The sequence below is a fragment of the Carettochelys insculpta genome, chromosome 18 (genome assembly GCF_033958435.1).
Source record: "Carettochelys insculpta isolate YL-2023 chromosome 18, ASM3395843v1, whole genome shotgun sequence".
Lineage (NCBI taxonomy): Eukaryota > Metazoa > Chordata > Testudines > Carettochelyidae > Carettochelys > Carettochelys insculpta.
In genome coordinates, this window is record NC_134154.1 from 10,172,802 (window position 1) to 10,186,462 (window position 13,661).

Consider the following 13,661-nt stretch of genomic DNA (forward strand, 5'->3'; position numbering starts at 1 on the left):
CCCAGGGGTGCGGTCTGGCCCCCGCCCCAGGGAGCCTGCGCTGGCGGCCGGAGCGGGGGTGCAGCCGTGGGGCCGCCTCCGAGCAGCGCCTTCGCTGCAAAGCTGGGGCCGGCCGGGGCCCCCTGCGGGCGGCCCCCTCTCCAGCCCAGCCGGCTGCACCGCGCGTGGAGAACGGGGGGTGGAGGACACCCGCCCTGGGTGCTCATCCTCGGCTCCTCCAGGACAGACCCGTGGCTTCACCGGCCTGTGCCTCAGTTTCCCGGCCTTTGAGGCGTGGGCTAAAGCAGCCTGCCCCGGAGAGCCCGTAGGGTGGGTGCTGAATAGGGCTGCAGGCGAACCCGCCCGGCTCTCGTCCCGCAGGACCCCAGATCTTGCAGGACCAGAGAGCGCCACGGGTGGGAGGAGAAGGTACCAGCCAGACCAGTGGCACGAGCCCAGGGCAGGGCAGTCACAGCTGGAGTGGCTGCAAGGAGGGGCTAGTAGCGGCCAGGGACTCCAGGCCAGGAGTAGCAGCACCAGGAAGCAGTGGCCTAGGCTAGTAACCTGGCAGCCCAGGTTCAGGGTGGCTCAGTGCAGAGGCTGGCAGGAAGTTGTGGCCCAAGCTGCACACAAAGCCGTGGTCCATGAGAGCTGTAAGTGGGGCTGGCAGGAGGGTGTAGCCCGGAGCAGCTGGGGCCACAAGAGCCAGCAGCTGAGAAGCCTGCAGTTGGGAAGCAGTTGGGAAGCCTGCTGTGGAAGGTGGGGAGAGGAGGTTGGGAAGCTGCAGCGACAGCACGGAGGGGAGCCCAGGAGCAGGGGCAGAATTGACCACCCATGGTCTGGCAAAATCCCTCATCCATGACCACTCAGGTCCCACGGGTGCTGGACAAGGAGGGTTGAACCTGCAGCTCTACCACTAGGAAGGATTTTGTGCTCCTCGAGGCAGTTTCTTTCTGGGCCTCTCTGGCTCAAGCCACAGACTTGCAGGCTGGGACCTATACTCCTCCAGGCTTCACTTTAGCATTAAAAGCCAGCGAGGTTGCGGCCAGCTGAGTTGTGTGCAGTTTAGGTGACACCCCACATGTTGTGGCAGTTTTTCAGTGTGGCTCTTGATCAGGCAAAGTTCAACCATCCCTTATTTTGAGGCACCCAGTGGGAATCTGTGGGTAAGGCCTGTCTGCTGGTTGTCTAATAATGAGGCACGTTTATTTATGTGCTTAAATCACCTGAACTTAGACCTGCAGAGGCTCCTATGAATATTTCAGGTTGAGACATAATTCTCAACCACTTGATTGCTCCCAGAAACCCCAGACTTGGAATATTGCAATAACTGCAAGTCAGAATTAAGGTACATTTGCAAAACAGAACAGTTAGGATGGAGTTGTGATATAGCCCTACCAAATTCATGGTCCATTTTGGTAGATTTCAGAGTCGTAGCATTTTGAATATCAGCACTGCAGATATTTAAATCTTAAATTTCATGGCATTGTAATAAAACAGGAATATGTATTGTAAAAGGGAAAAATATACACATGTGGAGCCATTAAGTCTTTGTTTCTCAGACTGGGGGACCTGTTCCAAAAGCAGGATTTACAGGGCTGTGGGGGGGGTCAGTGTTGCCATCTTTACTTTTGTGCTGCTTCTAGTGACAGCACCGCATTCAGAGCTGGGCAGCTGGCTGGGCACCAGCTCTGAAGGCAGCCCCGAAGTAAGAGCAACAAGACTGTGACCCTCCCGATAATAGTCCGTTGGGTCAAGACCCCCCAGTTTGAGAAGCGCTGTGTACTTTTTTTTTTTAATACCTTTACCCTATAGAACCCTATTATGCAGCGTAAAAGCTCAGAACAGACCGGAATTCATGGTCTATATGCATTTTTCACAGATGCGAATTTGGTAGGGCTGTAGTCATGAGCCACCTTGGACAACACCCTCTTCTCCCCACCTGGCACACTAGGAGCCTCAGGCACGTAGAGTTTTCTGAGTATCTGGGAAGATGTCCACTGAGTACAGTTAAGTGGGATCTTGTGGTAAATATTGCCCTAATGGTGATTAATTGAATTACAGGGCAACATGTCCACAGCCAAGCCAAAACGGCTCAAATTTTCCGAAGAGGAGAAGTTCCTCATCCTTGAGGAATTCAGCCTCCGCAAGGACATCCTCATCCCCAAGAGCGGGCGCTACAAGAATACGATGGACCGTCAGCGAGCATGGGAAGAGATCACAGCTGCCGTCAACTCCCTCAGCCCCCTGGTGCAACGCACGCCTGACGAGATCCGCAAGAAATGGCATAACATGGTCATAGATGCCCGCAAGGAGCTGACCACAGTCAAACACCCCTTGCTGAGGCAGCGGCCCCAGGAGAGGCTTTTCCACAACATCTTTGCTCTCTTGAATAAGACAGGGCCGGAGCTGGCAGAGCCCTTGCTGCCGGGTCCAGCTTTCAGAACAAAACCGCCCAGCAGCCCAGCTGGAACCACAGTGCCAATCTGTGCTGCTGAGAGGACCCCGGAGTCTCCGTCCGATTTATTCCTCCACAGCCAGAAGGATGGACTTCAGCGGAGCCAGAGGAACGAACTGCTCTGCAAAACGGAGGTCCTGTTGGACACAGAGCAAGAACTAGCCCCAGGGACTGAGGCTCCAGGAGACAGCTTCATCCGTGCACCAGGGGACCTACTTCCCAGCCAGGAGTCTGAATGCAAAGAGGATTTATGCTTGGCTGGATCTCAGGAGTGTCTGGAAAAGAGACTGCTGGGCTCCTGTAAGGATCCAGCTCTCACCTACACGCCTATAGCTGACAGACACCCTGAGCCAGTTCACAGGACTACCTCTCCACCGAGCCATGGACCTGAGGTGCCGCATCCTGCCAGGACTCCGGTGCCTCTGAACTGCTCCCCAGACTTTTCACTGGCCTATAAGATTAAGTGCCCTTTGAGCCCTGTATTCGAATGGCCTTGCCTAGGGGTCATCTCAAGCCCGGTCACACAAAGCAGCAGGACTGAGAGCCCCAGCTCGGAAGGCATCCACACAGCGATGGATGATAATGGTGAGACAGCCAGGCCTGCTAGCCAGGCCGTGTAGTGCCAGGTGCCTCCCTCTTCTTTCCAGCAGAAGTCGGTATTTTAGTTCGTGGCTGAAAGCCAAAGGCTATTAGTCACTGGCAGAAACCTAGCGGAGTGGGCCAAATCCTCTCTCCTGCTACACCAGCGTATCACAGAACACTAGAACTGGAAGGGACCCAAGAGGGCAGCAAATCCAATCTCCTGCACTCATGGCAGGACCAGCCATCCTCTAGATCAGGGTGGGGAGCCCTCAGCTTGTGGTGCAGATCTAGACAGCAGCTTGTCTGTTCTGAGCAGGAGCCCTGTAAGTTCTGCCAATATCTCAGCCCTGACCAGTCGCTGCCGTGCTCCTGTCAGGAGTATGGATTTCTATGGGTGCCAGTCAGACCAGAGGGTAGGTGGGAAGAGGCACCAATTTCATGCATGACCTGAGCCTGGACTTGTACTTGGTCTTACCAGGGCGACAGAGCTTCTTGTGCCACTCTGTTATGGACTTCCATTAATATGCACCACCCCTTCCTAAGCAGGCCACTCTTGCCGGGAGAGGACTTGTTCTCAAATAACCATGTGTAATAGATTTCCAGCTGCCCGGAATTCCCTAGAGTTGCTTTCCTCATGGCCTAGTGCCAAGTGGTTTGGGCCAAACATGTCTCCTCTGAGAGTGACTCTGAGTCAGTGAGCAGTGCCTCCAGGTGTAGCTGTAGCTCATCTGTCCATGAGCCATTTTCTTACTGCTCCATTTAAGATTAGGGTGACCATTTTTACTGGGACAGTCCCTTATTTAAGCACACTCACAGGTTTAAGACTTCTTGAAGAAAATAGGCAAATTGTCCCCTATTTTACAGGGCTCCTGTTCCCTGGTGCACGATGTCCTGGGGTGGTGGCTTCTCCTCTCAGGAAGCTCCTCCACGGGTCAGCTGCCCGGTTCTCCTGGCCTCCCACGCCTCAGGGAGGCCGCTCCGGCTTCATTCCCTGCCCCTGTCCGCTGGGAGGCTTTGGAACACCCCACCACCACCACCAGGGGGTTCTGGAACCCCCATCCTCCACACCCCTTCATCCCTGGTGACTTCCCCATTGGAGGCTGCAGAGCCCCCATCCCTGGTGCCTCAACCTTGAGCAGCAGCCCCCATCACCAAGGAGCCCTGACCTGAGACGGCAGCCCTGCCCCCATTCCTGGAGCCAAGTTTCCCATAGGGCAATGTGCTCACTCTATTTAAGCTGCCTCTACAGAAATACCACCCTGTTCTCCCTGTCCCAGCTGTGGTAGTAGTCAAGTAACCCACACTATTTCCATCCTAGTGCCCCGAGTTTTAGACACCTTAGAACCATCTCAGTTCCATAGAGTTGTACCAAGAGAGGGGAACGTGGGTTGGCTGGAAAAGGGCAAACCCAGAAAGCTTGGGAGAAGCTTATCAGAGAGAGGAGGTACAATCTGAGGCAGGGGAGAAGTGCGTCCATTTCCGGGGCTGCTAAACTGCTCTAAAATTGCTCAACGGTTTCTAAACTGTTCCTGATCTCTCACACACACACACACAATCATGGTGCAGATCTGCCCGGCCTTCCTGCTCATTTCTCCAGTGAGTAACATTTCACATCGCTCTGCTGTCAACATGTTTGTGCGCCTTCCTGTTGCCAGAGCCCATTTGGCCCGGGTGTTCCAATATCACTCGCTTCCCTTAGCTCCCAGAGACCAGCCAAACGGGCTGCTTGGAACTTCGGCACCAGTGGGCAGTGGCTTGCCCCAGCCAGTGTTCACAACCCCTCCTGTTGTCCATGGTACCACAGTTAAACCTGACAGAAGAGACTGCTCCTGAAGGGGGTTTCCCCCACTCGGGGAGGGCAGCTGCAGATCTCCCATTGCCATTAAGACAGACCTGACCCAACCTTTCACGTTTTGGGCAGCTTGAAAGAACCTTTCTCTGCTCTTGCCTCAGGGTTGCCCCCGAGCACACAAGCCCATGGCAACTCTGCATGCTGTTTGTCTCCCTGGGGTTGCATGGGAGGCTGTCCCATGGGCAGCACTTAGTGACATTAGTTGTAAGGTGCTGGTACAGCTTTAGCAGCTTGTTTGTACCAAAACCGTCCTGTCTGCAGGCTGGTTTGGAGCAGCCACCCCGATCCCATACTTTGGGGAGCCCTGTGGCAGCCACAGGGGGCCTGGTATGGGGTGGCAGCAGGGTTTGGCCTGACCCTGAGTGCATCAACAGGAACTGTGGGAAGCGCAGTGACCCCAGCAATCTGCTCCACTCCACCGCCACCTCCCAGTTGGATCCCATCATTTTGCAGGGGCGCCAGGAACTGGAGCGCCTTGGTCCTGATCCAGTCTGCTTCCCCCAAGGGGTGCATCTCGGGGGAGTGGAGCAAAGCCAGCTAGGAGATGGCAGAGGGGCAGAGCAGGCTGCTGGGATGGTCTGTTTCCTGCAGCTCCCACCTCCCATGGTGAGCATGGCAGGTTCCAGCCCTTTCTGCTGCCCCACACCAGGCACCCCCCAGTAATTCTCAGGGAAGTGCTGCATTAGGGGCGGAGGAGGGGCAGGAAGAGCTGGAGCTTAGGGAAGGGGTAGAGTGGAGGTGGGGTGGGATCCGGGGAGTTTGCCTCGGCCCTCGCGCCCCCCCCCCAGAGACGGTCACCACTCTTTGAGGCTCATCGGGAAGTCAGAGCTACCACAGTGTCTCGTGTTTAAATTGCATGTGTGGAATGAGGGGAATACGTAGCAAGCAGGGAGGAGGGAAAGAGGCCAAAGGTAACCAGGGAAGGGTGAGAGAAGTCCAGTAGAGAGACGTGTTGAATGAGAAAGGGCATCTCCACAGAGCTGCTTCCTGGAGCCTGGAAGAGCTGTCCTAGATGCAGGACAGAGCAGTGTTCAGCCACTGGTCCTAGCAGAATTGGCATGTGAGCCTCCCTTGGCAGAGGCTGCATCCTGCTGTTTGTGGGGGGTGGGACACTGCCCATCGGGGCTGGCTTCTGGGATGAGCCTTGCATTGCTGTAGTCTCTCGACTGTTTGTTTTAATCATGTTGGGGGTTGCTGTTTGGTTTGCCCAGCAAGCACGTCGGTGACGGAAGATTCGCTGCCCAGCCAGAGGGGTTGTGTCGGGCCAGCCAAGGAGCTTTGGGAGACACACAGCCGGCTGCACACCGAGATCCTGGAGCTACAGAAAGAGACCTTGCAGCTGCAGAAGGAAAAGATCCTACTGGAGAAAGAGAAACTCTTACTGGAAATTGTCAAGCTGCGCAGAGAGCTGGACACGTGACCCTCTGCCAGGGAATGATCTGCACCTCTACAGTCAGTTTTGCTCAGAACCCAGTTCAGACCTGCTCATCTCCAAGAACCCTGGAGTTGATTTGCTTGAGTGAAGAAGGAATTTCTTGCTCCTCTGAATGTGCAGTAGAGAGGTGAGCTGGTGCTGAACCACACAGATGTGAATGGGGTAGAAGCTCTGTTTCCTGCACAGAAAGGACCAGAGAAATCTCTCCCCTGATGCTGTTAACCTCCCATGAGAGCTGCACCCAGGACATCTGGGGGTGGATGGCATCTGTTGCAGATTCGGTGGCGTAGCGCAAAACTCACACAGCTATGGGAGACCCACAGCACCAAGGCAAGAACCGTGGGGGTCTGTGCAGGGCAGCACCCCCTTAGCAGGATACCAGAACAGTCCAGAGGCTTCATCTGTGTATGGAACAGCTGCAGAGCTCATCATTCCACTTCACAGGCTTCACCCGCTGTATCACCCATTGCAGAGAAGACGACAGTAGCAGCACCATTGCTTCCAGCCCTGCGGTTCCTTCCCCTTGCAGCCACCGATCCAAGACCAGGATTTTTAAACCAGTATAATCTTTTCTCCCATGTTGATTCAAACTTCCTAAGTAGCAAAGCCTCATAGCAACCCCTCCCTTTTCATGCCAGTATACCGTCCTGTACTGTGGGGCAAGGAGCTATGGGGCACAGCCAAAGGGTCTTTCTCAGGACAAGCTCCTGGTGAAGAGAGCAGGAGTTCTCCCCAAGTAAGAACTTGGGGTTTGGCCTTTAATGATTAAGTATTAAGTTAAAATAAACACACGAGTGCAGCCAGACTCATTCACTGCTGGCACTGCCTGGTTTTCTACTCTTTTCTCTCCTTGTCAGAGGCAACGTGAACCCGAGCGCACAAAGGGCTCTGCTTGCTTTGATGTGCCCTTCTGAGCATTGTCTGTCGCATGCTGGGTAGGCTAAATTTCTCCCAAGTACCTTAGGGGGTTCACTTACTCCTAGCCACTTGCTCTGCTGTTCCACAGTTCAGGAATGGCCTTGTTCGTACACCACTTTCCTGGAGTTAATTCTAGTGCTTGGGAAAGTCCCTTGCTATTGATGCTGGCTACAGCCAGACAGGACTCAAGCAGACATGACAAGCTTCCCACATGACTCTGACAAAGAATTTCCACGGTGGCCTGGATCAGCCTTGCCAGGACAATACAGGTCCATCACTTCTGCTAGTCCCAAAGCATGTGGTGGCTTTGTGATGTAAGCTAAAGCCCGCCGAGGATGAGGTCAGAGAGATTAGATTTATCAGAGAAGACCTCTCCTCAGCCCAGAACTGAGGCATTGACAAGCGAAAGGTCATTGCACCAGTCATCTGCGAGCATCATCTTCCTGCATGACCGTCTTATCTCCAGCCCTCCCCTTGGTGCAGATCCTTGCATGGGGGGGAAACAAATCTCCTGGGGAATTCCTCCCATGACAGAGAACCATTCCCAGCTGACTCATTCCAAAGGCTGCCTGAGTTGAGACCTGGAGGAGCAGTGCAGCCAGCCTCTTCCACTCTGGGAGAGGAGATAGGGTGGACTGTTGCGGGGGTTGCTCTGATGCAATGTACTTTCAATGCATAAGGTTCCATCCACTTCGGCTGCGTTCCGCTCCCCGGACATTTGGAAGCCCGGCGTCCCCTGTAACAGTCGAGGTTTTTAGCAAGTTCTGCTCTTTCTCCCATGAGCAGCTGTTCTCTGGGGGCCAAGGCAAATAAATCTGAGCTCTTCAGAAAGACAAACCGGCGCATTGTCTGGTGTGGGCCAGGTCAGGTGACTGCACGTCGTGCTGTGACATGGAAAGGATGTTTAAAAAGCTGATGTGTGGTCTGATAGCCAGAAAGGGTGACACCCAACAGCTTGCAGCTCAGTAGTTTTATCTTGAGATGTGGGGGGGACAAGCATGAACAAGCAAACAGACTGGCTGTCTCCCTCGGGGGTACACGGGTGTTTTTCAGTAACATGGCCCACTTCAATGAGACAGATCCACAACACACCCACTATTTGCTCACTGGGGCCTCCCGCCTCCCTCCCTCCTTGCCACAGCAGGGGGAGGGGAGCTCCCTGCCAGCCTGTTCGAGCCAGGAAACAGCATTTCAAAGAGTCACTGCGAGGGGAATAGACAAGCCCTGCACCAGCGGTAGTGTAATCTATGTAATTAAGATTCATCAGTTCGGCCACAACCTTCCCTTCTCCTTCCGATGGATCAAAATCAACTTACCTCTGCACTCAGTGCACCCCCATATCCCAAATTAATTATCTAGCTCCCCTTCAGTTATGCATCCTATGCTATTGCCATGCTATCACTGGGACAGTGACTGGCACCTCAGAGAAAACCTGGAACATGATTACAGTGGGATCCCAGCTCTCCTGATCCTTAACCTCCCCTTGCAGACAGCTCCACTGCTACGTTTTGTCCCAGATGTCATGAATGACTATTACCGAATCCGGGGCTGAATGCAGATCGGCACAACAGAAGCCAGGCGTTGTCTGCAGCTCCTGCCGACCTCTCAGGAGCATGAGTCCCCGCTCCCCAAAACCAGGCCTCTGCCACTTGAGCTAAAGAAAAAATCAGTCAGGTCACCCTAATCTTTGGGCTTTTACCTAATCTCTGGGCTGCAGAGGGCAAGATCAGTCACAAACCCTTGGGCAGACCCAGCAGGGAGCCACACCCAATTTGTTGCCATATTAGGAAATAGCACCTTGGTGCCAGGGCAATTCTGCGGTCATTGTGACATCACCCGGCCCAGCTATAAATATGGGGGCCCTGAGCTCAAGGCAGTGCTCACCTTGGCCTCGGCAGTGGCAGCAGCAGACCCAGTGGCGGCCCTGGTGGCGGTTTCCGTGGCCCCAGCAGTGGTTGTGGTGGCTCTGGTGGAGCTGGCGGTGGCAGTTGCGGCAGACCCACTGGGGACGCCGCAGCCACCGTTGGTTCTGCTGCAGCCGTCGCCTCTGGATCCACCACAGCCCCCAGGGCACAGGGCCACCAGAGCCACCACACCCGCCACTGGGGACACTGACGCTGCCACCGGGGCAGCCGCAGCCACTGCCAGGTCCGTTGGGGCTACTGCTGCTGAGGCCAAGTTGAGCCAAATTGATGGCCTTGGGGGCGGCCCCAGCAGCAGCTTTGGCAGCCCTGGTGGTGGCTGCTAGGGCTGCTAACACAGCTGTCGCTGTGGCAACCACTGCCGCTGTGGCAACCACTGCCTCTGTGGCCACCCAGGCTGAATTGAGCACTGCAGTGGCTTTCATGGCCCTGGTGGTGGCCCCAGTGGCAGCCCGAGTGGTGGGCATGACAGCCCTGACAGCAGTGGTTGCCATCACCGCAGGGCCGGCAGCAGCCATGGCAGCCCCGATGGTTATTGCACCTGCAGCGGCCCCAGAGGCGATTGCTGTGGCCCCTAGTGGCAGCCTGAGTGGTGACTGCGGCAGAGCTGGCAGCAGCAGCTGTAACAGCCCCATTGTCAGCTGTAGCATCACAGCACTACAGCCTAACGGCCACAGTCAAAGCCACAACCGCAGCCACTGCCAGGGCCATCACAGCCACCCGTCCAGGATTGCCACTGCTGCCAAAGCCAAGCTGAGCACTGCAGGGGCTTTGATGGCCCCAGAGGAGACAGCGGCAGCAGCTTCAGTGGCCCTGCTGGAGGCTGCTAGGGCTCCTGCCAGGGCCCCCTCAGCTGCCAGAATGTGGCAACACCCAACAGATTGCAGCACAGTAGTTTTATCTTGAGCTGGGAGGGGACAAGCGGAACAAGCAAACAGACTGGACTGGCTGTCGCTCTTGGGGGCACATGGGTGTGCTCAGTAACATGGCCCACTTCAGTGAGACAATTCCATGACACACCCACTATTACTGACAGGGTGGGACAAGGTGCGAGCATTTAAAACATCCCCCAGCTCCCTCCTTGCCCCAGTGAGGTGAAGGAAGAGGGGAGCTCCCTGCCAGCCTGTTTGGGCCAAGAAGCAGCATTTCAAAGAGCCGCTGCGAGGGGAAATTGACAAGCCCTGCATGAGACAGGCCTTTTGCTTGAGTCCGAGCTGGTGGGGGATCAGTGGTGTGGGGAACGTGACCAACTTTCACAGCACACCTGGACAGCTCTCACGGCACACCGGTTGAAAACCACTGCCCTAGGGAATGCACTACATTTGAAAGTAACCTCATGTTTGAGCTGGTGTTCGGACTGGCACTTTGGCTCACAGGAAAGAGCCCAGTTGGACTAGGTCACTGTTTGATTTCTCTTGCGTATATCTTACCCATGAATCCCAATGAAATCACTGCAGTAAGAGTGAAAACAATGCCCTGGGTTTCCATGCTTATTCCTCCACCAATTATTCTAATTCATCCCTGCCTGCCCTGCCAAATTAACCTAGATCCTGCAGCCAAGCTGGGCTCTTTCCTTCTTATGAGACATCGCTAGTGACTGACCGAGGCATACAGCTGAGGGTGCCTGGCTCAGGGTTACATTCAGCAGCTTGAAATACTGCACTGGTTTAAGGAAATGGGGTTGAAAATTGGCTACTTGTCTCCCGGCACAAGTGAGGCCTAGGCATTTCCCTAGCACTGAGAGCAGGGAGCTGGAAGTTAGGACCTTGCTGGGTGCTCTCTGAACTCCACCGGTGCAACCTGGAGCCAGACCCCTAACCTTAGCCTCTCAGTGTCCTCACCTGCAAACTGGAAACAGTAGCTACTCACTAAAGAAATGCTTCAAAAATCTTACTTTGCTGACAAGATTCACAGAAGTATTATTTGCATAATAATCAGACTTGCCCCAAAAGACCAGCTGTGCAATACAATTGATTTGTTTTGCTTTGTGTTGCTTAAATTAGGAGTGCTGGAGCACGTACTGTCTCCATGACCCGGCAGAGGGCACCAGTCGGTAGGCTGACATCCATGCCTGGCTCTTCTGCACTTTCGGAAGGCTGTTTCAGAAGGCATCACCTGATGGCAATAAAGCACTAGCAGGAGCAGGGCAGGGTCCTCCACAGATGGGTCAGTAGCAATATCGATGGTTCATAAATCCGTCCTTCTGGCTCTAGGGACAGGCTCAGGCTATTGGCTCTAATCTCCTCACATGGATGCCACCCGTTCCACCCAGGCAGTGTGTTATATGTGGGAGGAAAGTGTTCCTCTGGCGAGCTCCTACCACCGACAGAACTCGATTCTCTGAAAGCCGTCATTCCTCCACGTCCCCTTGGAATTGAGGGGCCCAGCTGGTCCGTGAATCTGGGATTTCATAGGCACTGCAGACCCTTCCTGCCTGCCTCAGTTCCCACAAACGCCTGACCCTCTCCGTCCCCATCCCTTACGTGCCATTCTTATTCCCGCTAATGTGCTTAAAACAGCAGCTGGACAAACCTTTTGTAGGCAGCTCCTGCACCACTGCACACCTTGGCCCCATAGCTGCGATGCACGAAGCCGCCAGCGTTGTATGTTTGCTTCTGGGAAGGCAGAGCTGTGTCTGCAGCAGAGCATGTCCTTCAGGATTGAGCTCTAGGTGCCGTCCTCTGCACTGGCCAGGAGAGATGAGCAAGCAAGACCCCTGCTCCTTTTGCAGTGTGGAAAAGGCACCACGGGATGATGGGCAGTAAAGGGGGCATGTGAAAAGCAATGGGCATGCTAAGGAGCTTTAGTTACATGCTCCCTCCTAGGCCTTATGCTGGTTTCTTAGCAAGAGTGTCTGCATTGCAGTCCTGTGAATTCACCTGCACTCCCCAGGCACGAGGGAGGCAACGCAAACCACCGCGGCTGTTCTTTGGAGTCTGATAAGAACGAGCTGAGGGTACTTAAGGGTCTGTGGCAAGCCTGCAAGTCCAAGCCAAACAGCTGTGCCTACTGCCTGAGCATGCTCTATGGAGGGGTCACATTGGCTGCTGTTGGGGGAGGGAGTGAATATCCCTCCAAGTTTTTTGTCTTTGCTGAAAGTTCCATTGCTCCAGGGGCTGCAGGAAGCAGAGATCTCATTCTCATGGGTATGGCAGCTGCCAGAGCTGTCTGCTGCATATGGGCAGAGGAGCAGCCAGGCCCACTTTCAGGGGGTGGTGATGTGATCTCGCACATGTGAGGCCATATGACCCCAAGCAAAGGCAGCCTGGCTGCTTGGCTATGCAGAGAGGTGGCTGGGCCAAATGGTGCTGCAACTCAGCACACAGGGATTCTCCCGTACAGCAGAAATCAGGGGAACCTGGCTCCCGGCAGCACCAGCTCAAGGTAGAGCCAGGAGCCCTGGGGGGAGTAGGAAATGAGAATATGCAAACGGATGCCTGCTGTCATGGGGGCAAAGGGACTGGCCTTTGCTTCTCCCTCCCCCAAAATATCCCAGTTGGCACCACTGGTTCAGAATCAGGATCTGACCATCCCTGGAGATCAGACAAGCATCTGGCACACAGAGGGCTCAGCCAGAGCCTTTGGATCCTGATTCATTTTCTTCAGAACGTTCCACCATGCAGGGCCTTTGGTTTGGTCAGAGCTGCCTTTTGTCACGTCCGCAAGGAGTGAGGGCCTTGTGTCACACCTCTTCCCAGCTGTGCTAAGCACACTCCCTGCATATTCCATCGGGCTATCATGAAAAACACTCCAACTACTTGCACACCGTAGCAATCACTCTGTCTGGCCAGCTGTCAGATCTGAGACCTATTGGCCACTCACCCAACAGCTTGTACCAACCAGTCGAACAGAACAAGTAAATCAAACAGGAGGGAAAGAATCGTGCACAGTTCTCCCTCTGAGCCACCTACGTATTACCTTTCATAAGAGATTGATACAAACCAACCTGCTGGATTTCTAGGTCAATTTTTCAAAGCAGAAATTATTCACTCCATTTTTGGAACAAGTTGAACCTCTCTAGTCCGGCATTCTCTCGCCTGGCAACATCCATAATCTGGCATGATTTTTGTCAGCCAAATGACTACTTATCATGGGTGTGACCAAGTTTCCCATAGAGTTTGCTCACAAAAATCAGTCCTGGATCTCGGTGTCCTGTGATGTTATTTAGGTGTAATTTACCCCTAAATGTCTTCCAAGGGCCCAATAAACAGTGGAAGTGTTGGTCATGCTGCTAGACAATAATATTAACCACCTTTGGTGGTTTCATAAATTTTCATTTGGCACCAGTCAGGTCCTGGGGGTGCCAGACTAGAGAGGTTCAACCTGTAGTTGTTACAAGATGACCTCCCAGCTTGTTTGGTTGTAGCTCTTTAGCCAGTTCACAAGACCGAATATGCATGGAGATACACATCTCATGGAGCTCGAAGGGACCTTGAGAGGTCATTGAGTCGGGTCTGCTTTCCTCTTGCCCGGAACAAGCACCATCCCAGACAAATTTTTTTAATCTCTTTTCCC

The 13,661-nt window shown here is 54.2% G+C and overlaps 1 protein-coding gene across 1 annotated transcript; it reads left to right on the plus strand.

Moving 5' to 3' along the window:
- The first annotated feature begins 221 nt into the window (after nucleotides 1-221).
- Nucleotides 222-7,106, plus strand: LOC142022665 (uncharacterized). Its single transcript, XM_075012745.1, has 3 exons — nucleotides 222-309; nucleotides 2,044-3,022; nucleotides 6,083-7,106. Exons 2-3 carry the CDS (start codon nucleotides 2,050-2,052, stop codon nucleotides 6,289-6,291), a joined length of 1,182 nt encoding a protein of 393 aa, XP_074868846.1. The 5' UTR covers nucleotides 222-309; nucleotides 2,044-2,049; the 3' UTR covers nucleotides 6,292-7,106.
- Nucleotides 7,107-13,661: the final 6,555 nt, after the last annotated feature.